Source organism: Takifugu rubripes, chromosome 2 (genome assembly GCF_901000725.2).
Source record: "Takifugu rubripes chromosome 2, fTakRub1.2, whole genome shotgun sequence".
NCBI lineage: Eukaryota > Metazoa > Chordata > Actinopteri > Tetraodontiformes > Tetraodontidae > Takifugu > Takifugu rubripes.
Window position 1 is genome coordinate 5550557 of NC_042286.1, and position 26494 is coordinate 5577050.

The window sequence follows — 26494 nt, forward strand, 5'->3', positions numbered from 1 at the left end:
CCGAGGGAGCGTAGCGGCGCTGGACAGGAGGCGTGGCGGGAGAATAGAAAGGTGATGGGATGGAAATTTACAGTGATGTTGGCATCAAATGACTAGAAACGTGATGAGTCAATATCAGCAGAACATCCCAGCCTGTGGGGAAGGGGGGGGGGGGGGGGCGCTTGTGACATTTCGGGTTTTAAAGAATCCGAACTGGTAGAGAAGAAGAGATCCGGCTGCCTCGGACCCGCAAATTGCTAAATCGGTGCCCAATCGCGTGGTTGACATATAGAGACTAACGACCGCTGTCGTGCTCGGGCCCGCGGGCGTTTCTAGTAATCACTGATCCTGCCCGTGACTGCGCTGTGGGAGGAAGCTTGTGTGCCATAATCTATATTTGGTTCCTATTGTGGTGCAGGTCTCTGCATCCAGGTCTTCACGGGTTCTGGTGGAGGCTGCAGCCGTTTCCACCCACGCAAATCAGAGCGGTCTGCCGCAGACGAGGAGGCAAATTTCTATAAGAATGGGATGAAGATTAAGACCTCTGAGGGTATTATGGATTAAGGGAATTAAGCATAATGGATTTCATGTAGGCCCTTTTTTTTTTTACAAAAAAAAAAGAAAAAGTTCTCCATTAGAAAGAACCAGTTCTGAGAGCGGCTCTCATTCAGAGTGTGGCTGGAGAACACGTTGGGCGCCACCCGCTTCTTATTCATCAAACATATGCACACGAACGTACACGTAAGCCTTCCAAAGGCCGGCTCCCAGGATAAGCCACAACTCCTAAACTTATATATTTATAAAGATTTGCTGCCTCTATTTCACACTGCACTGGTTTTTGGAAGGGCTGGTTGGTGGAAATAATCAGGAAAAAACCCCACAAATAAAACACAGCACACCTAAACGCCTCACCGGGGCGGAATCACATCTGCGGCTATTCCGACTTTCATCAAAATGGGGGAAATCGTACTTGCGTGGGAAAGTAAAACGGAAACAATTTGAAAACACAGCATTTAAATTGCAGCAGGAGGGAAAGCAATTTTACACTTGTCTGCAGAGGTTCTGCCTGTGCAATGCCAATATTATTGGATATCGGATCTTGTGCACGGCTGATTTCCGAACTTTTCGCAGACGATCTTTTCACCTGCCCACTCTCAGGTGGTTAAACTGGGTGAGCATCGGCACCTCTGGCCCCGGTTTTCACTCAAGACGGGAGAATGTGGGGGTTTTCAGGTGGATGGGCTCAGTTGAGCCGGGGGGGCAAAGACCTTTACGGGGTCGGCTGGTTCCAGTCCTCCCTGAGGTTCCTGAGCTGTGGCTAATGACCAAAAGAAGGAACAAGTTCCTCTGCTGAGCCTCGGAGAGCAGGGGGGGGGGGGGGGGGGGGGGTTCAGGCATCTGGTCAGGATGCCCTCAGGAAGCCTCCAGGAAGGTTTTTCAGTTGCCTGTGGACGACTTCTGGTCCGGGGTTCCCTGTCGCAGACCCAGGTAATGGTTGCGTATTTACTGCCTCAAAACTTCCCTTCTGGTCTTCCCTCCCACCCTGGATCTTCTGAGAGGTCCTTTATCCATCTCCCAACAGCAGCAAAGCTCTTTTTCCCAGACTCTTCAGTTCTCTGTGTTCATCAGATAAAAGTTCCCCTGCTGTTTAGTCCTAAACAGGTGGCGCACACAGGCCTTATCAGAGCCTTCTTCCTCTGGAAACAGCCGTCTGCTGCTGTGCGCTGCTGAGAACCCTGAACGCGAACAGAAACGGAATAAAGTCGAGGGCCATAAAAGCCAAACGACGAGCTGGAAGAAGCTCGGCGGGGCCGAGGCGATCTGCTCTGCGGGGCCATGATGAATGGCCTCTATTCTCTTCACAGCCTCGCCACCTATTACAGGGAAATCTTGATGGGCGCATGTGTAATGATTTCATCTTGTGCGACTGTTTACCGTACGAAGGGACCCGTTGTGCATCAGCCCGCCGGCATCAATATTTTCAGTCAATTTACTTGTTACTATGGACAGGCTGGGAAACAGCAGGGGGCCAGAGTCTTAAGGCAACCCTGCAATCAAAGCCCTGTGTGTGTGTGGGGGGGGGGGGGGTGGAGAGATGAGGCATGAAGCCCTAACTTTTACATGCTAAGCTGATCACACGCGATCACACGAGGACTCTCGTGTTCCACCTGGTCGTCGCCCCCATATGGAACAGGTGCCGATGAGGCTCGAGAGCAAAGTTTGGAGATGAACAACAGGCGCGTTTGTTTAGCCCGTTTCTGCTTTGATTGGGTTTCACGTCAGCCTGCGTGTTTACACACTGTTGCTCACAAAGACCTTTGTTACGCCTCCGCTCTCCAAAGGCTGCGCCATTAGCGAGTGGCTGACGGGCGACATCAAAGGGACGTCACTGGAAATCTATCTCGCCGACACAAAAGCCTCCGCCGCGCGACTGAAATGATGAAAGACAAACACGGCCGGCGTCGCCGCGGCACTTGCATCCCGGAATTTGCGATTTCGTTGGTTCCTGGCGACTGGCCTCCTCCGCGGTCCTCGTCGAGCCGTTCGGGGCGCCGTTGTGGTGGGAAAATGGCCGCTTTGCACCTTTGAACGCCTTTAACGCCGCCTGAGACTCAAGTTCCAACGGAGCTCTCAGTAAATCAACCCGTGAACTTTGGCGACACGTTTGGGTAGATTTAGATGTCTGCTGTCATGGCTTTAATGATGAGGAAGCGAAGCGAAGGCCCAGAACCCCCCCTCTGTGCGCGGCGCCCATAAATCACTCCCGTGGCCCAACACCAAGGAGAGAAAACAACAATTGCACTCTGCGGTTCAGACGCAGGGCTTGGAGAGAAGGGGGGGCACCCTGGGTTATCTCAGGGAGCGGGTGCCTTCCCCTGGCTCCCACTCCGCTCGCCTTTCTCCGACAGATAAACACGCCGTTCCGAACGCCGGTTCAACGTGCGGCGACGGGCGCAGATTAAGTCTGACTTAAGTTTATCATAAATGAAGAGCAAAGTCGACAACTGCGTGCCCCACTGCCTTTCAATGCTAAACCCACCAGCTGGAGTGTTTATTTTCGCCGGGCGTTCGCAGCCGCCAGGCGTTCAGGTGCTGGGGTGGGCGCTAATCCTCTGCTCCCGGCTGCCTCCTGGCAGGGGAGCAGACAAGTGCAGGGAGGCATGTTCAGAACCCGGAATTTATGGCGCAATCAGCGCTGTCTTATTGTTGTCTCAGGGAGACGCCGATCCCGGGGCTCGATGGGCTGTGTCGCGGCTCTCAATCCAGCGGATAATTTGAATATTTTTAAACAAGCGGGGGAGAGTGTGTGTGTGTGTGTTGGGGGGGGGGGGGGGGGGGGGGGGGGGAATCAATGATAACAATATCTGTGGAAATGAGATTTGGAAAACACATTTGCAGCATTGTCGAAACAATTTGTTTCTGTTATTCCGGGGATGCGAGAGCAGCGCATCACCCCCATTTTTCTGTTCATCTCTCAGAAAAATCTCGGATGCAATGAGAATCCTGCAGTCGGATCCCTCCTATCAGCACAACCTAAACTTTGATTTTGCCGCTCCAGCGAACACCCGTGATTAAGGGATTTTCAGCGTCTCCCGGCATCATGACCGACCACCAGGTGGCGGTGTTCTTTTTGAACTACACATGGAGACGCTGCACTTTCTTGCATATGCAGACAGCCTTGAGATCGAGAGCTCGTTTGACTTCTGTTATTTGCGCGCTGTCAGGATTTAAATCAGCTAAGGGGCACAGGCCCTTCTGGCTTTCTTTCGGGTATGTGAAGATTTAAAATCTGTATATGTTCAAAGCAATCTTGCACTTTCAAAAAGTGCTCTTCAGAAAATCAGAGGGAGGGGGGGGAGGGAGCCTTCCCAGCTTCTTTCATCCTTTCATCTATATTCTCCTTATTCTGCCCATTTCTGATCTCCAAACCTAAACACTTACATAATGCACACAAAGATGCACAATCGCACGCTTTGAAAACGGCGCACAAGGCCCGTAAAGCCCGTGTGATGCCTTCAACATCAGCGGGCCCTTCCTGCCATCTTAGTGTCTCAACATCAGCTTACCGCAGCGGCAGAATGGCACTGGAACAGACACGTATCAGCTTACTGTAATAACACCTAGCCAGCGTGTCAAATAATCCACCATTTTGCTTCAAGACTCCGTAAACAACCATTGTCGCGTTGCGCTAGGAGGCACGGAAATTGTCATCCCCTGACCGTAGCACTTTGGTAGACGCGCTCGGCGTCTCGGCGTGTCGGGGACTCAAAGGGGCCCTGAAATGTGTGCATTCACACATTGTGCTCCTAACGTAACTCTCCTCTCGCACAAATTAGCGAGTCCTCCAGCAGCCTTGAGCCTGGAAACACCCGCTCGCCGCTCTGTCTCCCCACTTCTTTCATCTCTCCTGACGTCCTCTTTAGTCCCTCTCTCCCTCCCAAAGCCTTCTCATCATCTCATCCCTTGCAGCGCCCTCCCGTGCGCTCCTCTCTCTCGTCCGCCCGCCTCTCCCGCTCGTTCCGCATCTCCTATGTAGGTGTTTCCCCCCGCTGACGTCGTCCGCCGAGAGGCAGCGATTGTCTGAGCAGATTGCTGCAGTGCAGCGCGTCCAAACCGCGACCGGCCTGTTTGCGCGTGTACAGCCTGTGCACATATCCCATTATTTACCCGTGCATTGGCGTCTCCACGGGGGCGCACATTTGCAGCTCCGATAGGATGATGTAAATGTTTGTGCGCGTGTTTGTGAGCGATGACCAGCCTTACCACAACTATTTGTCATGCCCAAACACCAAAGCCTCTGCAGCTATGCATCGTGACTTTTAAACAGATCCCTTTTCACTGACATCAAACTCTGCCCTACTGTGAATTTTTAATACGCGACGTGTTTGTGCGCGCGCGGACACGCTCGGAAAAGCATCCCGCTATTGCAGCTAAAGCTGCTTTGCTAATCAGGCTAATTGTCCAGCTCTTTACTGCTTCTTTATAATTTCTACGCCACAGATGGTTTGGGTACTTTTTTTTTTTTGGTTATTTGGTTTTTTGCTTTTTTAAAAAAAGAAATAAATGACACAGCGGTAGAGGAAGAGCGAGAGGCAATCTAAGCCACAGAGGCCCAGAGGCGTTTGAAGTCTAAAGACTCTTTCATCCTCGACTCTGGGAAATGAATGATTTTTTTCACACAGTGACAGGACAGCTCTGACAGGACCCAAACACATGAACCATGGCAAAGCTGTCAGATAGTCAAACACACACACACACACATGCGCACACACGGCCAGGAAAGGCATGACGAGAGACACAAAAGCGTGAAAAAAAAGAGCTCGAAGGGGGGAAAATCAGGTGAGGAAGAGAGAAGACGGGAAGAGAAAGGGAACGTGATGCTATAATTAATCGTTTGTTACTTTAACTGGCATTTAGATTTAACTGGGCCTCTTTGTCTGTAGACACAATGGGGCTGATGTGGCTCGAGTGAACTACACAGCTCGGAGGATTAACGGCGGACTTGGGCCCCGTTGCAGAAAACACACGCTAACCCCCAACTCACTGCGCAAATACACGTTCTCTCAAACACACACACACCAACACACACACCTTCAAACAAAGGCACACCCCTCTGAAAACTTACACAAACTCCTGGCCGTGTGTGTGTGTGTGTGTGTGCGCGCGCGTGTGTGTGTGTGCGCGTGCGCCCACAGGGGGATTATCTGTTACAGAATTCTGAACACTGGGTGAGGAGGCGTCTGAAGAACTGCAATCATCACTGAAGATGGAGAGAGTACATGAGCAAGAGAGAGAGGAGAGAGAGGCTACAAAACACACACACGCGCGCGCTGACACACACGTAGCCAAACTTCAGTGCGTTGAGCAGCATATAGAACAGCATCTCCGTACGTCTGTCCTGCGAGGCCGAGCTGACAGCCGGAGCAACAAGAAAGCGAGAGAAAGGGAAGCAGAGAAGAACAAAGCAGGAAGGTGAGAGGAATAAAGATCAAAGGCAGACGAAGAGGGGAATCACGTGGCGCCGGGATGAAGGTTATCAGGACGATGGAGAAAATCGTTAAGGCACAAACTGAGCGCGGTGGAAGACGGAGTATTTCATGACCTTGCCCCCCCTCCCCCCGGGGGCCCACCAATGGTCTTATTGCACAAATAAATTGCATTGATTCTTTACCTTTAATGTGGTTGTTTTCACGCTATTAGCTTATATCTGCAGTCCTTTAGAGTGCCTGCGAAGGCCTCCGGGCTGTGAGCTTTGCTCACCCCTCATCTCCACGTGTGCACGGGCTTACAGGCTTAACATACCTCCAGCTGTTACATTAACGCTCTATTAAGTCACCGAGACGCTTCTATGTTTGGGTTTTTTTTTTTAATGGGGCGGGGGTGTCATGGTAATTTGTGAGTGTGTCAGCTCGCCACAAAAATGTCGCATCCGTCACGGAAGGTTTTCATGTAGCACCCTTTTATTGTACTTCGTGGGTCGGCGGTAAGAAGGCTGAATCAGATGCAGAATCATCCTATACATTAATATAACATGATCCCCTAGAGGAGAGCTTCAACACGCAAAAACTAAGAATAAATATATTCACAACTGCCTCTACTATTGGTAGGAGATGAAAGCATAAAAAGGTTCCTCTGTAAAAGATAATAATTGATAGTTGATAGAAGGGTTTGTCTTTTTTTGTTGACAAAAGGAAGCTGTTCTCTCCTGTTCCGTTTGGTCCGTGTTTTTTTTTTTTGTCTCTCTCTTCTTGTTTTGCGGTTCGATTTTTCCTCTGAGAAATACGTTAAAATCAAGGCTTTAACCTCTGTGCCTTCGGTCCTGGGAAAGAAAAAGCGGTGGAGCCGAGGTCCCCGTGGCCTCTCCTTGAGTCCGCCTGATTAAGAACTCCAGAATGCCTCCGTAACTGGATCGTCCTCCCGCTCGTCCTTCCTGCGTTTGATTTTGCATTTGAAATGATAATTCCTGCAGCTCTAAACCGGAAACCTTTCCGCACGGAAAACCCACTACTCCTGGATTAGGTCTCACCTAGCCCTGTGAAAGAAACCATTGGGGTTAGCAAATTAATTCATCTGGAGGAAATGAAAAGGAACTGAACCGCATACAAATAACTCTCTCTATCAACTGGGCACATCATTATTTTTGGCTCTTCCAGGAAATGCGTCGTCATCCTGTGGCTGTGATTGGATCCAGTCCCACTCGTCCATCGGTATCCCGTCCACTGGTAGTCAAACCTCTTTGTTTAGATAAATAGATCTGTATTCATAGAAAAATAAGCATTGACCACACTGCTGGCTGTTCGTTGCTAAGGCACTTGGCTAGTTTCAGTTACTTTGCACCCTCTGGCGTCGCCTCCGCCCGCCCGCGACCCTCTGCTGTCGCCGTTTGTGACTCTGGGTTTGATGTTGCAAAGAGCTGCATGTGTTCCGCATCCGCGTAGGTCTTTTGAGAGTGAAAAAAGAAAACGACGAAGAATGCTGACGGCCACCTCCGCGTGCCCGCTTCCGCTCAACGTGTCAGGAAAACAGAGCCCGCCGCGGGATGGCGAGGCATAGCGGAGGGAATGATGCTGTGGATGCTGCAGCTGAAGGTTTCTCCTCCAGGCAAATATCTGGGATCAGCGAGTCTTGCCAAACCTATACACCAGCAGCAGGGAAAACATAAAACTGACCCCAGCTTGTTATCCAGGAATAAACATGTGTAGAGTAGTCCTCCTCCCCCACAGGCTGCTCTCAGAGCCACACAGCCTCTGTACAGGAGTCATTGTTACCCAGTGATTCATCGCCAGAGAGGGAGATGATGAGAAGACCAGGGAGGGGGTAGCAGGAAGAGGAGAAGACAAAGGTGGGGTGTTAAAACTGGTAAGATCGATCCAGCACCTCCATGTAGTCCGGCGTGGTCCTCAGTCTCTGCTCCCCCGCTCCCTGCTCGCTCTGGCCGCCGCCGCCGCCGCCGCCACCGCCACCCGCTGCGGAGCTCACCGTGGTGACCACCAGCGTTTGATCTGACCTGGCCTCCTGTTTGGAGTCCTGCGGGCGGGGATAGCAGGGAGGCGGCCGCGCGTACCTGTCCGGCAGGTCCCTAAACTCGGGGGCGGGGATTCTGAAGAGGCAGTCGACCAGCTCGACTTTGGGCGTGGGCCCTTGGCTGTCGATCACCGTCGGGCAGAGGATGCCGTTCCCCTGGAGGCCGGCGAGGGGTCCCATCGCTCCAGTAATGGTGTTGATCGGGGACGAGGACACGTCCAGCGTCCACGCCCTCTCCTTCTCTGCGGCAGGACCGTGTCCTGCCTCCGTCGGCTGCTGCTGCCGCTGCGTCACCGCGGCGTCCTGCTCCTCCTTGTAGATGGGGTTGCTACACATGTGCGGGACGGCGGCGAGGGCGGGACCTTTCGGCACGGCCTCCTGGGGCACTATGGTGTCGTACACGTGGTTGTGCTCCGGCGGCGGCAGAGACGGCATCTCGGGGAGGCCGTGGTGGTGATGGTGGTGGTGCGTCTGCTCCGTGAAGATCCCGCACTCCATCTGGATGCCAGCCAAGTCTACCTCTCCCTGGCGGCGGAACGGCAGCTTGTCCCTCCTCCTCAGGGCGTAAGCTATTAGTGCCGCTGCGGCAAAGAACGCCGACACAAACAACACTAACAGGCTGAGGACCAGCACCGAGAGGGGGATCGATTCCTTCCCCGGAGGGATCACGGACCCCAACCCGGAGCCGGGGTAGCCGGCCGACACGGCCCTCTCGGTGGCGGTGGAGGTGGCGGCCTTCTGCTCCTGCTGCCGGTCCTCCTGGGGCTCCAGCTCAGGGCACAGCAGCTCCATGGAGATGGCGCGGAGGTCCGTGCCTGTGGTCTTTTCCGGGGAATGGCACACCACCTCTCCCATCACCACCACGGCGCTGAGGCCCTCCAGCCAACGCTTGAGCGGCGCCGCGTCACAGTTACACTCCCACAGGTTCTGCCGCAGGTCCACCTGGAGACAGAGACGACACCGCCGCGCGTTATTAAAGTGTGAGAAGACACTAATTACTGGTCTGCCGGGTAATCTAAAGGTAATCGATCACCTCCAGAAACCAAAATACATATGATTTTATCCTTGAGATGTACATTAACAGACACTGTAGACATTAATAAGAGTTTCGGGTGTTGAGGAATAAGCCCACAGCTAGCGCGCTAATAAGATGACAAGAAGAAAAATGATGTTTTCCTTTGCTACCTCTGCCTTTCACCAGCTGGAATATTTGGGAAATGAGTTTTTCAGCATTTGCATAATAGAATACAGCTCTTCATGAGGGCCAGCGTGTTTAAATGGTTTTATGAAATATGCAAGCAATGTAATGTAAGCACTAATTAATTCAAACGCCATCATTCTCGCGGCAGAGCGTCTGCGTTCCTTGGACGCGCGGCGCCACGCTCCCTCCCCAAACGCCAGCCAGCTGAACTGGCAGCACTCAGGGATGCTATTTTTTTTATTTTTTTATTTAAAAAAAAAAAAAAACCTTTTCCACATGAGCGTTGAGGCGGGTTATTGGAGAATGTTTCAGGTAACAACAAAGAGCACTCAGAGATGGCAGCTGCTGACAAATCTCACCGTCGGCGCTGGTTGTTTTTTTTGCCTTTTCTGACAAGCGTGTGAGAGCATCAGAGGTTTTAACAATAGACGGGACATGACATAACACAGCTCGGTGCAGCAGGTAGGTGGAGGAGTCCAGTTCCTTACTGCAGCCGACCCTAAAACTGACTGGGAAGGAGATAATGCAGAGAGGGAGTCATCGCCATCACGTGGAGCCATCTCTGATCTGTTCGGTCTCTCCAGCAGTGGCGTTGGCAGAGGAAGCCGATACTCCCTCTGTCGCACTTCCAAACCAGCTTGCACAAATGTTGTCATGCTAATTCGGTCGGGCCCCGGCGCGCAGAAGCGGACACATCCCGTCGGGGACGATTCAGCAGCGCTGCCGCGGGAGCCGTGGGGACGGTTTCCCCGCCGCTCCTAACAAGAGGACGCTCCTTCAGTTTATTGGAGATGGCGTGGTGAACGGCACCATTACGAGCGGCGGCCGGGCGGAAACTCGATCCGCCACAGCTTGGCTGAGTCTGGAGTGCGGGTTGTTTTCAAGGTTCAGCGCTATTTCTTGACCCAAGTGGGCCCCGCTTTGAAAAGCAAGGTGATGTTTAGAATAACCACGTAAGACCCAACTGTCTGCTTGTTTTCTCGCAGTTTGGGGGCGATAATCTTCCATCTGCTTCAAATTCGTGAGGCGTTTTATTCCAGGAAATGTTTGCTTGCACAAAGATCCCAGGGGCTCCGCTGACACCCTTCTCTTTCACGAGCATCTGTCCAACATTTCCTACCGCTTTAGAATTTCCACGCCTGGTCACCTAGTATGTGATTTCCTGTCAAATTGTCAATCAAAGTGGTCATGAGGAGACTTTAGAGACCCTCACTTAGCTTGACAGGTGCTAGCCGCGGGAGGACGCGCAGGAACCGCGCACGTTCAGCTTTGGTAAAGTCAATTTTACCGAGAAACAGAGTATTAATGGAATGCATCGTTAATCCTCAGCGCTGCCGCCATCTTGGCTGCTCACAAGAAATGTATTTAAAAGCTGGAAAAAATAAGCCTATTTTGCCACAAAAAAAAAACCCTCACATAAATATATTTTCCCTGACTTAATGGGATAGCCTTTGGGTGAAAAATGCTACACTTCAGCAGCGGATGAGGAAATTTTCTCCTGCGGCTGTTTTCTTTCATTCTGACAGATCAAAGACAAACCAATAATTGTCACAAAGAAAAAAAGAAATTCACTCAGTCCCGATAAAGAAATCTCATCTGGCAATAAAGTCGGAATATTTCCAGCGCACATTATAATTGATCGCTTGGCTCATAATTCCCTGTCAGTCATCTGAATTGTGCTGGTTGTTTCCCAGAAATAATGTCAATACGAGCAGGTTTTTTTTGTCTCTTAGCATTGCGGCGTGGGGGTTTTGCTCAAGTCTCTGGTGACGAAAAAGCCCCCTGAGCTCCGGCTTTGCCAAGAGTTCCTCACACTGATGAATGCGTTTCATTGTCTTTTAGAAAAATGTGCAGAAGGAACATCAGAGGAATTATCTACAGCTCACGCAAAAATATAGCGTTTGCCGGGAAAAACGCGTGTCCTGGAAAGCTGCTTTTATGTATGTGAGGTGCTACATTTGTAGCTAGGAGAACGCATCAAAGCGCCTCAAACGGGGACGTGCAGAAACTGCCACATTGCATCATCTCAGCGTCCCAGGATGGATTTCTTTGGTCTGAAGTTGTAGCCTGGCGCGCCCACACGCGTCTGCGGCGGTGATTTCTCGGAGCGACCTCGGTGACCCCTCGAGATGGGCCGCGACCTTTTCCCACCCGCAAACCGCCGGGTGGGAGAACCCTCCCACCTCTGCGCGGTCGTCCATCGCGGTAGCGGCGCGGCAAAGAAGCGCGCTTTGATCTTTTATTCAGAGGAAAAACAAATTGATTTTGAATGCGGCGGGATTAGGTTTCGGGATTTCCTTGGCGCCTGAAATCTGCAGAAACGGAAGCTGGAAATAAGAAATGCGGACTTCTCAACACGGGGATGGAGATTTAAAAACAATCTCACACACGCCTGGATAATAGCGCTGGTCAGTATCTCGCTGCTGCACTTTATGAGGTTGTTTAACACAGGCCGGGGTTCAGTCTGAGATTTTCTCTCCATTTTTCCTGCTTCACAAACAAGAGCACAACAGAACTGCAGCTTGTAATTAATCAGAAACATTCAATCTGGTTATCACCACATCAGAGGATGTACAAATAAAACCACCATCTTTAATGAGAGCAGAGTTTTTCTGCGCAGCGACGTGGACCTTAAGATCCAGGCAGGTTTCTTAGTTGCACTCAGCACAATGTTTTCTTTCTAATGTTTAATCACATTAGTTTTCCTCTGTTTATTATTAAGTATACGTGAGACAATACAGCCAAATGAAAAAGAAAAACAGAGAAAAAAGAGTTCTTCTGAAAAAATTAGACAACCAGATAAGTCTGCTAAGGGTTTTAATTGTCTTGTAATTCTAATGTCTGTAATTAGGGTCTATAATTATAAACTTCATTACTTGCTTTGAGTCAAATTTGGAGGTTGAATCCATATTGAAGCCACATATGGGGGAATTAGCGTACTTTTGTTCAAATTAATTGGGTTGTAAAAATGCTAATGTGCCAAAATCTGTGGGTGTATTGCACCACCCGTCCAGCATGTGAAGTGGCACATTTTAAACGTACCCTAATGCTACAAGGAAATGGGTTGCAATACACTAAAAATTAACTTACGTACTAATTTCCAACTTAGAACTATAAAAACTATTTAAAATATAATTTATGTATATGACATAATATAGTATAAATTATTCTCTCCTATAGCTAGAAGCTTTAGTATGTCTAACAAAAAGTAGGCTTGCTGCTATCCTGAAATATTAGCTTAGCTGCAAAATGGGGGAAAGAGCTGTCTTTCAGTGATTATTAGAGAGGGAAAACAAGATTCAAATTACAATGTTTGTATAGAAGCCAACCTCAGGGCAACTGCAGGGCTAAAATGGTTGCTGGAAGCTTTTATTTTTTATTATCGAAGCGCTGTTTGTGAGGCTAATAGCTGAGCAGTTATCTGTTAGCAATATACAGTACTATAACAGTATATAATAATGACTCATTGATTCTTTCATTAGCTGTAAACAATCCTTGTCCAGGAAGTAGTTTATCCTATTATAATAGTTTAGCCGCTCCACGGCTAAAAATAAGAAAGCGAAACATGCGGCTCGGACAATAATTACGCACAGTCAGCTCAGCCTGAGTGAACAGTCATCTTTATTTTCAAACTTTTTTTTTTCCTGTAGAGATAAAACTAATGAGAGTGGGCTTTAGGGATGCTGACAGGTTGAGTTTGATACCACTGGACAGAGTCAGGTTAGCTGTTTCCAACAGGCCCCTGAGGTAGATCAAGAGGAAACACAGGCCCAAGCAAAACTGACAATCAGGTGAATATTAGTCAGGCGCCCAACGCTTTCCTGTCAGAACTGCCCCGGTGAGTGATACCGAGCCTTGTTTTCATCAATCTTTCCAGAGCGTGCATTGTTTTTCGACCCGACGCCACGTAAGGTGAGATGCAGCTGCAGGCTAATACCAGCATATCCACTGCAGCTGGCAGCCATGAGAGACAGCCGCCTTGTGCAACATTTGCTTTGCATGTACTGAGGACGACAAACACATTTTAGCAACGGCTCAGAGGCTGTTTTACTGCGTCGGCTCCCTTAAACGCTTGTAGTTGTGTTTGTAAAGGAAGACGTGAGGAAATTACACAAGAATATATGACTAGAGGTGGAAAAAAGCTCACGTTACAGCTGATATTCCGAAATTTCAGAGCTGAAAATCTCTTTGATTCGGGTGTGTTCTCATGCATTGGTTATCAGCTTAGCGAGCTTTAAGTTATTTATCATACATCAAGTAGGACCTGTCACGATTTCAGCGGTTACCCTCGTACTTGCGTGTGACAGCACTCACTTGTTGTCAGTGCTAACGTGCTAATGGCAACTGTAAAGGTTAGTGTAAACATGTCAGGTTTATTCTTGTTTTAAACTACAGGTTCTTCTTCTAATGCTATCTGCACCACTGCGCTAATTATTGCGGTAACAGTGGCATTAAGGAGGCGTGTTTTATGAAATGTCACTTGGGCGTGGGCGTAAGTGCATAATTCGCTCCTTGATGGCAGCAGCGCGCTGCGGCTGCACGATAATCCCGATGAACTGCCTCCGTGGCGGCTCTTAGCTTCACCTTGCTGTGTTACCCTTTGATTCCGCCGTGCAGACTTTTGGCCCTGAACCCGCACGTCAAAGCCCAGAAATCCCACTACCCCGGCATCAAAACCGGGCAGCGGCACATCAACAGGTGATATCATTGTCACGTTATTTCCTGCGGTCCGCGGGCCGTGCTAATGTGGCTTTGTCGCAGTCGTAACATCCCTGGTAAATGAATGACTTCAATTACGGTGCCAATGATTCTGAGCTCCATTGTGGCGCCACTGGGGCTTTATGAATGCGGCCTGCACAGTATTCCCTGAATGCTTTAATGCTTTTGGACATCAGAAGCATAGAACCGCACAAAAACATAATACACTTCTACATGGCTCTGCCAGCTTCACAAGCCGCCGCCGTCCTTCCCCTGAGCAAACATCCAGAAAGTGCCAACCTCACCCACACGAGCTGAAATCAGGAATTTTCCAAATTCACAATGACACTCAAGCTAATCCACACCCACCTTGGCTCATTCTACTTGGGCTGTCTAAGGAATGCTCGGTACGCTAAATTTGCTGAGGTGAGAGGTGGGGGGATAAAAAAGTGTAATGCCTCAAGTTCGGGCCTTATCGGCCTTTTGTGTAGAGCGAAGATTCACACAAGGCAGCGGCTAAATGTGCGTCTTAAGGTCTGACGCTGAAAATGTAGAGGCGGCAAATTTGCTATGAATGTCGCATTAATTGCAACTGTATTCAGCTTTTGCTTTATTAAGAGCTCTTCTGTAAATCAAGTCAACAGCATCTTTCCAGATGCAGAAAAGACGAGACGAGAGAGCACAATTGTGCCAGAGGTCAGGACGGGGGGGGGTATGTGGGGTTGATCCTGCCTGGTGCCCTTTCCCAGTCAGACTTTCTCGCTTTGTTGTTATGCTCATGATGTTATCGGACATTTGGATCAAACGCAGTGTAATTGTATGTCCACTTCAGCTCACTGGATCAATGTGGGCGATCAAACTCAATAATCCTCACTCTGCTGCTGTCAATCAGAGGAATTCCTGCAATTTGTCTCAAGTTTAATGAAAACCTATTGGCGGCAGATAATAGGGCCAGAAACAGGGATGGCACCTACCTGCACCAGCCCCGTGAGGTGTTCCAGCACCCCCGCCACGGGAAGCTGCAGGAAGTGGTTGTTCCTCAGATTGAGCCGGGCCAGGTTGACCCTGGAGAACACGCCCGTGGGGAGGCTCCGCAGCAGGTTGGCGTTGAGGAACAACAGCTGGAGAGACGGCATGGCGTCGAAGGTGCCAGGATCCACCTCGTGGATCTCATTGTACTCGAAATACAGGTACCTACAGAAAGGAGATGGTGTTACGGCAAAAACGGCAACACTGACCCTCAGCATTTCTGCTCAGTAACAGAACTAACTGAATTAAACTCACGGCAGAGCTCTGCTAGCATGTAAATCACCCAATATACTTCCAATACACCTGTGACATAATGCGTGCTTTGGGTAGTCCGCTCTCCCGCTAACAAAGGCTAACGAGAGGTTAAGAGGAAGACTTTTTGAATGCCCTGAGAAGATCTCGGTATTGATTAGCACTCGAGCGAAAGACTCTGATTTTCTAAACATTGCCTTGAAAATTAGAGCTAAGATGCTATAGGAGGCGCGGCACAAAGCTCGCTCAGCGCAGGAGGAAATTAGACTTGTTGTCCTTAGCTGAACACCGCAATGATGAGCTGAATAAACACCACCGCTGGCAGATATTTGCTGCATATATTAACTGCAGAGGAATTATCCTCATAAGCTTAATTTGACAATGACACATAGGCATAAATTTGATTAGTCTTTTGTACAATAGTCCCCCCCCTTTTTTTTTCCAGAGGAGAAAATTCCGAGCGCCGTCTAGATGTCTCGCTGCGTTATCAACACCTCGGTATGCAAATACCAAAACCATTAATTTTCACGTTGTCAGTCTTATCAGGCCTATAACTCAGCTGAAGTGTGCCATCAGGCAGCGGGACTAAAGAATGACACTCCAGGAAGAGAATGGCCCCTTTTATTTTAGCCAAACTCTGACTGAAATGAATTGAACAGGCAAAGAATGAACTCCAAAAACCTCGACCGAGTTAGGCGTCGCGAGGTCTCGTGGAAGGGGCACAAGCGTCACTCATTAATACGAAAAGATTTCCAGAATCGGAGTTGCAAACGACGCACGTGTGTTTTACTTTTTAGATCCTTTTCAGCCACAGAGAAGCAATTATGCTGCACTCCAGGCAAATGTCGCTGGATTACAATAGCTATACGCAGAGGACCCTGACAATCTGGTGGATTACTGTTTGGACCTAGCAGACCGTGTGTGGTACAGAACTCATTTTTTACTGCCACCATCCAGTGAACCTTCTCTCCTTAGAGAATGGGATAAATAAAGGTTCTATATATATATCACCAAAGTAGGAACAACCTTTCCTTCACCACCTTTAGGCAGCAAGCTGAAACAAAGGTTTGTATTCCTGATTTCGCCTGAATAATTGTATTGATTTATTTATTTTTAAAGGCACTACCTCAGATTCTGCAGCCCCAGAAACATTGGGGGGCTCAGCCTCTCCAGGTTGTTGCCAGTTAGATACAAGCTCCTCAGGCTTGTCAGGCTGGAGAAGGCCCCCTCCTGGAGATAGGAAATGCGGTTGTTTCCCAGATGAAGCAAGTCGAGGCTGGAGAAATTCCAAAAGTCTGAGCGGTAGATCCTCTGGATTAGGTTTCCACTGAGGTAAAGCTTGCGTCCGTTGAGGGGCCGGGGCATGAGCTGGGACACGTTGACGAAGCCGCTCTCTTTGCAGTTGACGGTCAGGCCGAGGTCCGTGATGTGCAGGTTGCAGGTGCAGCCCATGGGACAAATAATTGGGATAGGAGGGCGCGTCTGGTAGCCCGCCACGGGGGGATTCTGATTGGAACTGCGGGCCGTAGGGGATATTCTGGAGGGCCGGGGCTTTTTCGTGGGCCTCGGGTGCCTCTCCCTGTCTTTACGCTCAGTCGAAGAAGAGGATGTGGAGGAGATGTGAGTGTTTTGGTGGGAGCCGTGGACCATGGAAGAAGGTTTGGTTGGCCTTACTCTTGGTTTAGAGTTTTGGGGTACATGTTGGGGCTGCGATCCTGCTGACGGACTACCGCCCTCTGTTTGCAGCTCTTTTTCTGGGAGGTTATTACAGAGCTCCTTACGGGGGATCTCCCTCAGGTCCTTCCCATGAAGGTGGAAGGGATACTCACAGGTAACGTCCCCAACCACGGCCGTGTAGGGTATCTGACCCAGCCACTGCTGTAATTGCACCGCCTCGCAGCCACAGTTCCAGGGATTTTCCTCCAGCTGCAGCTCCATTAGAGAGCGGCCGACGTACTCTAGGGTCCCAGCATATGCCAGGCTTTTCAGACGGTTCCCCCGCAGGTCCAAATGAGTCAGAGACACAGATCTGGAGCGGCAGAAAGAGGAGGGAGAGTTTTGTGATTGTGAGTGGAAATAAAGGCTCACGATCCCACTGCTGATGAAAATCTACTTTTTGTCTTAGCCGAAATCTGTCCTTTATGATATGAAACAGCGTGCCGGAAAAACATAATTCTGCCGTGGCAGAAACTGGATAACTGTGTCTGACAATGAAACATCTACAGATCAGTACACGCATACAATAATTCAAAAGATCTGCGGTAATACATGAGGATGTAACCTGAAGAGATGAGCAGGCAAGACGGGGATGAGGTTGTCGTTGAGAATGAGAACCCGGAGTTTGTAGAGGAACCTCAGAGCGCCGCTGTCAATTCTTTTGATCACATTGCAGTCAGCCTGCAGGTGAAACAGAGGGCGCGACGAACATGTAATTGATGCAATTGTGCAAAGGCGAGCAACTTAGAGGAACAGAGATGTCACAAAAGGCGCCGCTCAAGGCACAGGCTCGCCGTTTGCTATCTGGTTCATCGTTAACCTGGTCAGTCGGGGATAGATTACGTCGGTGTTTCTGTTCTCAAACACACCTGCAGGTATTCGAGGGCTTCGAGGCCAGTGAAGGTGTCATTTCTGAAGACCTCCAGCTTGTTCTCGTGAAGGTACAGGCGCCTCAGTTTGGCCAATCCATGAAAAGCTCCCACTCGGATGTCCTGGAGTGCATTGTTGCCAAGGTTTATCGACACCGCGTTGCCAAGGTGCAGGAACCCGTTGCTATAGAGACGCCTCAGAGAGTTCCTCTGGAGGTTGAGTTTGAAAGGGCGGACCCACGAGTGTGACACCTGAATGATTAATTAAAGGTCTGATTAGTTATCTCATTAATTCGAAGAAGTTGGTTGTCAGAAACACCCATAAGCCACATGAGAGACAGGATATTATACCAGTGCTGCTAATGAGCTAAATAGCAATAAAGTGGTGAAGCGACTCCACGTGTGTGGGAATAAAAGAGCGGGGGTTGTACCTGGCTGACATTAATGAAGCTCCGCCCATCGCAGTGCACGTGCAGCACTCCCTCCTTCACTTCGCACGTGCAGGGGTCGAAGCACGGCTCGTCTACTTCCTCCTCTGAGTTATCCACCAGCGGAGTGTGTGTGGAGGTGGGGGTAGGGGTGGGCGAGCGCGCTGCCGGGGACAGCCGCACACACCCCAGGACCACAGCCAGAGTGACCCACTGCATCCTTCTCCCTCTCAGCTCAACAGCCTGGGGCTACGGCCCTGCATCAGCCCGGCAACGCACTGCAAAGGCGCGACACGGACGCGTACACGTTAACGAGCGCACACATGGAAGAGGGCACAGCGCCACGGAGGAAGCGGCAGAAGTCAAGTCAGGATGAATCAGATTGATGATACATCACTGGCATACTAAAGCAGTCAGAAAATAAAAGTTAAATCACACAGACTGGAGCGCCAGGGGGGACGAATTACATTACACGGGAATAACGATGTATAGGCCAAGCGGAGGCCAGAATGTGCAGCGGCATAAGCATAGCAGAGCCAATGTAAACATATGTAAACCTCATGCATTTAACACAGGCAAGACACGGCTGCGAGTGCACTGTGCTCGCCAAAGCAGGATATATTGATTTAAATACGTCGAGTGGAACCATCTCTCAGCGGCTCTCGGCTGCGTCAGAACCTCCTTTTTTTTTGGTTAAGCATTTAAATGGCGCTTTTGAAAATGCAAACATCCCCCGATCGCTGAATCACATGTCATCTTTTCTATAGCGTGACGGCGGGCCCATTTATCTGTCTGGTGCCCGGTGGAGCTGAAATGTCATGCAAGTGTTGTCTTAATGTATGCACCATGAATATGTGCGGATGCAAATGAGGCCGGCGGCGCGTCCGTCTAATGAAGTGCTGGATTTAATAAGGTGAGTGGCAATCAGGGAGCAGAAGGATGAAGCATAAACTGCCGCGTATTATCAATCAGTAGAGAATGTTAGATTATCAACAGCCATTGAGTCCTGTCATAATCATTATTGTGATAATGACCGCGGAGTAAAAAGCATCGGCGCCAATCTAAACAATCGGCCGTGAACGCAGCAGCGCCGTGATGGGCAGCAGCACCAACCGATGGCGGCGATGACGCTAATGCTACGATAACAGAATGAGGACAGAGTTGCAGCAGTCCTGGAAACAAACACGAAACAAAACAGAAAGAGACGGCCGAGGTGCGAGTCCCGCGCAGAGATGTTTCCTCTCAAGTCTTAATGAGATCTAAATTGGATAAAGCACTCTCGATCGACTCACACTGTTGAACACTGTCATGCGAATGCAATAATGATCACCGTGGTATGGTAGCTGTAATCACGCCGCAATAATCTGGCATCAGCGCGTTAGACAAGGGGGGAGCAGAGAGAACATCAACGCCTGCGAGAGGAAGAGCAATCACAGGGATGATTGCGATGGGAGAGGTGGAAATGAGAACAGCAGAGGGGGAGAGGGGGGCCGGGGAGGCAGACAGATAACGAGGGGAGCGACGGGCAGAGAGGGTGGGTGCGCAAGCCAGAGAAAAAAGAGGGTGAGGCAGGTGAGAGGAGTGGGATTGCATAAGTAGAACCGAGCTCAGTCAAGGCTGCCTCTCAGGATGAGAGCCGAGAGTGAAACAGCTGAAATCTGATATCGATTGCATCAATGTCCCGCACACAATGTACGCCTGCTTCGCAGAGGAGCGGCGCCGGAGCCAAGTTCTCCGGGTCTGCGAGAACAGTGCGAGAAAGGTCAAAGCGGATCCAAAAAAAAGTACGCCCGCGTAGCCTGCCAAGCGCGGAGACACGTAGTTAGGTGTGTGTGCGTGTGTGTGTGCGCGCGTGTGTGTGTGTGTGAGCGTGTGTGTGCGTGTGTGTGTGTGTGTGTGTGGGTGGGTGTGGGTGGGTGCGGGTGTGTTTTGAAAACCCTTCGACGCTTGCTGGAGAATGAAGAAAAGTGGGTGGGGGGCATGTTTCGTCTCAAGGATAAGGACAATTCAGCCATTAGTGTGCACCCCGCAGGGACCAGCACAACACAAGCAGCTGTGCTCTTGTTTGACAAATTGGTGCACAATCAGTCAAACCCTTCCAGGACCTGGCCGGGCTTTGTCACTTTTGTTGAAAGTGACAACCCCCCCCCCCCCCCCCCCCCCCCCCATCCCCTCCACCACCAGCACCACCTTCCCCTTGTAAAGGGGATCGATACAGAGTTTGGACAGACATCTGGAATCTCTCTTCCCGGTAGATTTGGCTCCAGTGGGAAGCAATCTTGGCGTAATGACAGGAAAAACGCAGTCGAGGCTGGAGCCTCTCTCAGAATGAGGCGAGCGGACCGGGCCGAGCGGGCTCGCCAGTGCGGCTCCAGCTCCAGTGTCGACAGCAGCAAGATTAAATCTCCCCGTCTGTCTGTCATTCAGAAACAGGCCTGGCACAGGTGTGGCTCCCTCCCCTCTGTCTTTCCAGAGTTCAGTTCTCTCTCTTCAGAGCCCCCCCCCCCACCCCACCCCCCCACTGACGCAAGCCAGATGACGGTCACCGCTCATTCCTCGGCGTATTATTCATGTCACATAATTCCAGTGTCTACCTCTCTGTCCTCTCTGTCCGTCAGAATGCGCTCCGTGCTGCTTTTTACATGATCCCCCCCTCACACACACACACAAACGCACCCCCCCTCCTCCACTCTCTCTTGCTCCCAGCACAGACCTGCACTATCAGCCAGGCAGCAGCATCACTGATCAAATGTGCATGCTGGACTACCAGCCTGGATACCCCAGCAGCCCCCTAAGAGGATCAATTAGAGATCTGAGACGGCTGCACACAAACTGCAATAGTTACCAGAGTTAAAGCACGACCACTTAGTCCTTAGCAGAACCTATTAAGACATTTACCAGGCTATGTATGAAAATCCTTGGCAGAGTAACGCAGTCCAATTGCACTCCCCATTGTCTGTCTGTTGCCACCAGCCTCTCTCATCCACACAGCGACGCTCAGCACAGCCTGGATGCGGGTAATACTCACTCAGTCCGCAGCCAAAGAATCAGGGAACGACCGAGAAAACACTTTAGAGGCTGACTGTCGACATGTCGTTCACGTTCAGCCGCACTCTCCTCTCTCCCGCTCTCCCTCCCTCGCTCTCTCTCTCTCTCTTCCTCTCCTGTAGCGGTTGAGGCGGATGGGGAGGGTGGAAGAGCGGGAGGGAGGGGGCAGGAGGCGGAGGGGGGGATACGTGATAAGACTGCAATGAGGTGGAGGATAAAAACCAAGAGGGGAGAGAGGGAGAGAAAGGGAAGGGAAAAAAAGATTGGCTTTAGGATGCGGGGCTCCGCGGTGCAGCCGGTGGGAGCTGCGGCACTGGACCGCCCGTCTTGTGCCGGAGAAAGCTTTCTTCATCCCAGACACAAGCGGGTAATTCACGGAGAGGACGCGGAGCGGGGACGGAATTCATCACGCAAAAAGAAGGTGGCGCGCGGCTGCTGCTTCGTACATGAGGCATGAAGAGCGCCGAGTTCCTCCTCACCAAAGGACCCACTTCTTCTCCTCATCATAAACAGATTACAGAGTCACACAATGGGCCCCATAAACTTTCGCCTCACGTTGCCGTCTTGTAAAAAAAAAAATCACCCCGACTGCTCAGCTATACCGACAATAATTTATAATCTCATTAGTTTATTCATATCTCCTCTTGCCCTTAAGCGCCGTCGGATTTCATGAAACCGGTGTGTGTTACCATAGCGACTCGTGCCAGCTGGCATGGGGCGCGTGAGGGAGCACGCACGCAAGAATCACTTGGGAAAACGGGGTAGTCGCTGCCGCATGCATGTGGAGAACTTTGGGGATTGCGGGGCTCTACATCGAAACACCTGACCTGCCAAATGGAGGCTGCGGGGGCAACAGATGCTGCAAGCGCACACACACACACACACACACACGCACGCGCACACACACAGCAACGGATGATTTGGGGCCTATAGGCTCTATCGGCTCTGCCTCTAGCCGGTGCGTAAAGGCCCATTGTGAAGCCATTGCGCGGCCACAGCCAAAGACCTCTTACTGCCTCTTACTGTCGAAAACAGGCGTTCAAATATCAGTCGGTCTGTTTCACAGCCATAGGAAAAGATTTAATAACAACATGTCTTCCATATTACTGAGCCGAAAGTTCAATTTTCAGTTCAATTTCACATTGATTTCAGCGTGCATTAAGGTGAATCACCTTGAGGAAATGGAGAGGTGCATCCCTCCCCTGCGCGCACGCACGTGCGCTAGCTCGCCACAGACGAGGGGGAGGAGGACTCTCCCTCGAGATTCCTATCAGAAACAGTAACAGAGACGGTTCCAGTAATATCAGGAAGATGTATGATGGTTATAGATTTCAGGGCTCTCAGGTGCATTAGGCTGCATTAGAGCTTCCCCGCAAGGATACTCGACGCACGCTTGCGATGGAAACGGGCCTGTACATGCACGTAGGGCCTGCGCGCTTGCACTTGCACAGGCCGCCTCCACGCACACTTAAGTCGTCACCTCTAACGTGCACGTCCACAGCTGATGTACTGTAGATAAATAAGGATTTGACAGTAGCGTTTAAATTCCAGATGCGCGATCGGTGGGGCCCGATGTGTGACAGGGGGTAATGTGATCCCAGACTGGAGGCTGCATCGTCTCCTTCAACCTCTGAGCGTAACAAGGCTCCGTGACGGAGATTCTGGCTGAAAGGGGCGTTGGAGGGAAGGGGGGGGGGGTTAAAAAAACGCACCAGCTTTCCACGCTGTAGTTTAGTCGCTGAACCGTGCAAGCACCTTAAATTAAGAAAGCAAACGGCGAGGAACTAAGAGAAGATGGTTATCGGGCAACATCGGATACCCGCGGGGGGCTGTGGATCGCACGGAACACATTTCTGGAGCGTTGATGGGACATCCGGGGGGATCTATTTATACTGGCCTGGTCTGTGGAGCTGTCCAGTGCTGAAAATGGATGAGCGCTTTATTCTGTTTCCTTTTCTGCAAATCCTTTCTCTTTTTTACCCCCAGCGGAATCATTTCTCTCAGAATACACATTCATTTTCCCTTTTCATGCTCCCCTTTGATTCTACTGTTGGTTCTTGCTCATTCAGACTGATCACAACAGTATGGAATACAGCCCAGCACGCACTATAATGTGGTTGAGCCTTTTCTTTATGATAACTCAGCCTCACTGTTTTAAGGGAAAAGTTAATCTTACAATCCATATTTTCAAACAGGAGTGGATGTAGGATTCGCTTTTAGCTGTACATCTGATCATTTCCACACTGCATGGAAGAATCTTCCCATTTGTCCAACTCTAAAATTAAGCTTTTGTTCCCAAGTCACCCACTGGGATTGGCTGGCACGCATGAAAGCACACATCCCCCAGACCGAAGAACGTGGTTTGTCCGTCTCCCCTGCTGATCTATGCATCAGAAAATCTCCTTAAAGCACCGCATTGTCCTTATGGTGCCCCTCGACACATGTTAAGCTTTCTTTGGTGGGGTCTCATCTGGTCCCAGATCCCAGGCCCAAAGCAGGATCAGCAGGTCTGAGAGGCAGACAAGGGCATTCTTTGCTCTGTAGGAATTAGTAGAAAGGAGCAGGGGGGGGGGGGGGGGCGGCAGGCCAGCTGTTTGGAGGGATAGAAACAGAGGCGATGAGCAGAGGGAATATGGGGTACGATGGAATAAACTGGGTGTGTCGGCCGGGGCGGCAAGGTGGTTCTTTCATTAAATCCTGTCTAAAACAGAGGGCATCTCCAGAGGTCTCACCTCTGACTCACACTCTGCTACTGCAGGCATGAAGAAGCCCCCCAGAGACACCAAACAGACACACGAGTGGAACCACGGGAGTGATTCACGTTTACCCACTGGCTCACACTCTATCCACACGCACACACACACACACACACACACACACACGCACACACAAGGTGGATCTGCCCAGATAAACTACAAAGATCCACCGTGACTCATGTGAACATGCCAACTCCCACATACAGAGAGCAACACACACTTACACACATCATTGGGCTTACAAGTCAAATCTCCCATTTTAATTGGGAATCACATCAGTTGCCGTGAGAACCTCAACCCATCTGGAGGCTCCTGCTGGAGGATGACAGAGGGGCCACATTCAGATAAACTCGCAGTGATTCAAAAGTGAGGGGGGAAATGGAGGCGCTGCGAGGAGAACGGAGAGGCCACGTGTGTGGGCATCACAGGGGGGCGGGCCCATCGATCCCCTGCACTGGCCCGTCAATTGTTCCCCTCTCAAAGTTTCATTCCAATGGGGAGGCGCGTCAAGGTACTTTCAGACACGTCCAGTGATGACTCATCATCGGCACGATTTCAGCCAAAGGAAGGGTCGGCACGGAAACGAGAAGAGCATCATCCACGGCGTTCTCAGAGAGGCTCCATCCCTGATCGATAGGCCTTACTTTCACTTTCTGTCTGGCTGCATGCACATGCAGGGGGATCAATACATCAAACATTTTGTGTTAATCAGACTGAGGAACTATTTATTCAGTGACAAACACAGCTCTTTTTTTAAGGGAGGTGGGAGTTTTAGCATTTACGCAGGTTATATAGTGTCTGACGGCGGCATTCTTTAAAGAAAAGGATGAAAACGCTGAAACGGAGTTGGAGATGCGGCGCCTTCGCCTTCCCCGGGTGTATTAATATCAGCTCAGGTGAAAGCCGGACTTGATGAATTAACTGAGAGGATGCCAAGAAAAGCCATTACGGCACAGGAGTCCGGGCACGCGTCTGGCCTGCCGGTTGTCATGGCTGCAGTGTTTATCACCTCTTTTCCGTCGACAGGAGCTAAGCAGCAAATCAGATTGGCTTCAGACAGGGGGAGAGTTAGCGGGCGAGGGGGGGGGGGGGCGTGTTGGCATGGCAGAGGGGGTGAAATGCCAACGCGCTGCAGAGGGACGGCTGAGGAAGGGCCCTGGACAAATGTCAAGGAAAAGATGTTGATTTTAGCCACGAGAGGGTGATTTTGATGCACAGCCATATTATTCAGAAAACCCTCAGAAATGCAAATCTTCAAATACGTCCGACCTGAGGTGTGTTGACTCGCAGCTTTTATGTTTTAAAATAAACTAAATACCTCTCAAAAGAGCTTAATTCTCACCCTCTTTCTGCCACGATGAGGAGCGCTGACATTTACATACATTTGAAAGCCCTTGAAGTCATCTGAAAACAGTTTTCTTTAAAGGCAGCTAGCACTCCCAACCACAGCAAGCCAGGAAAGGAGTAAATATGTCCTAGAACAGAGTTTTCACCATCCAGTCTTTTCTGGGTATTTCTGCCCACAATCCTTTGTGCAGACAAAAATAGGACAAAAGGGTGAAAGTTCAAGGTGTATTTTTGTGACAAAGTAGGGGTCCCTTTGCAAATGAATCCCCTTTACTCTGTACCTTTACTATGCGTAGCCAGTACGGTTGCATGTCTGGAACACAGGGGATGTCACATACAGTCTGCCAAAAATACCAGGAAGCCCCAACACTTCCATTTGCATCATGTAGTGTGCAAGCACGCTCTGACAATTCCTACCCACAATCCTGACATGGCGCGTCACCGTCTTTCAGGCACACATAAACAAATCGGAGTTCAATCATTTGACAGCTGACTGACACATGGCGTGACAGGAGATCAGGGCGCATAAACGGTGCTCATGACAGGTGTGTTTGTGACAGGACGAGTCAGAGACATCACCGCATCTTCTTTTTTGTGAACGTAGGAAAGGTCGTTGAGGGAAATGGTGCTTAAATTAATGAATATGGTAATGTGACAGTGAGGAAAAATAGAGCAGAGAAGGGAAAAGTCCTGGATGCACTCTTTTGACAAAGAAGTTTAGTGTTTTCGAAGTTTAGTAGCGATGGGGATCTGGAGCCCAGCCAAGGTTACTCTTTACCCTCTGTCCCCTGTGGCCGACGCCTGCCCCCTAGCGGTCTGCTAAACCAATCATCCCTGTCTGGAACCTCGTACAAGTGCGGTGGGACGGTCTAGACACGGATATCATGCCTCACAGTGGCTATCACAGGACGCTTCAATTCGATTTTAGCCGCTAATATCGGCCGAAGAGATTTAATAAAAGCGTCACATTATGACATTTACCGGCTGTGACGAGTGGTCGGTGGAACTCCTTCCATCTAACAGTGCTAATCACAAACAGATGGTTAGCAGCTGCTAGATACCTCCAGCTGGCTTCCCGCTGCCTCGGCTGCCCGGTGCCTGCAGTTAACCACCCCTGAATACCCTGCTTACACGTGCGAAGGCTCA

The 26494-nt window shown here is 50.3% G+C and overlaps 1 protein-coding gene across 3 annotated transcripts; it reads right to left on the reverse strand.

Annotated features, from left to right (window-relative positions):
• Positions 1-6417: 6417 nt before the first annotated feature.
• Positions 6418-26474, reverse strand: LOC101064530 (SLIT and NTRK-like protein 3). 3 transcript variants are annotated; one of them, XM_029831180.1, is made up of 7 exons: positions 26330-26474; positions 18201-18475; positions 17770-18021; positions 17466-17581; positions 16311-17213; positions 14878-15097; positions 6418-8946 (listed from the first exon to the last, which is right to left on the reverse strand). In XM_029831180.1, the coding sequence occupies exons 2-7, from the start codon at positions 18414-18416 to the stop codon at positions 7831-7833; spliced, it is 2823 nt and encodes a 940-aa protein (XP_029687040.1). In that variant the 5' UTR covers positions 18417-18475; positions 26330-26474; the 3' UTR covers positions 6418-7830. The 3 variants fall into 3 exon arrangements, with proteins under 3 accessions (XP_029687040.1, XP_029687033.1, XP_029687038.1); XM_029831173.1 differs by lacking the exon at positions 26330-26474 and adding an exon at positions 21226-21347; XM_029831178.1 differs by lacking the exon at positions 26330-26474 and adding an exon at positions 21096-21226.
• Positions 26475-26494: the final 20 nt, after the last annotated feature.

Excerpts from the sequence above, each read along its gene's own strand:
- LOC101064530 (XM_029831180.1), bottom strand. The coding sequence starts at position 18,416 with ATGCAGTGGGTCACTCTGGCTGTGGTCCTGGGGTGTGTGCGGCTGTCC. Across the intron at positions 17,582-17,769 it reads AAGCCCTCGAATACCTGCAG|GCTGACTGCAATGTGATCAA; the intron begins GTGTGTTTGAGA and ends TTTCACCTGCAG. Across the intron at positions 8,947-14,877 it reads ACCTCACGGGGCTGGTGCAG|GTGGACCTGCGGCAGAACCT; the intron begins GTAGGTGCCATC and ends CTCTGTCTCCAG.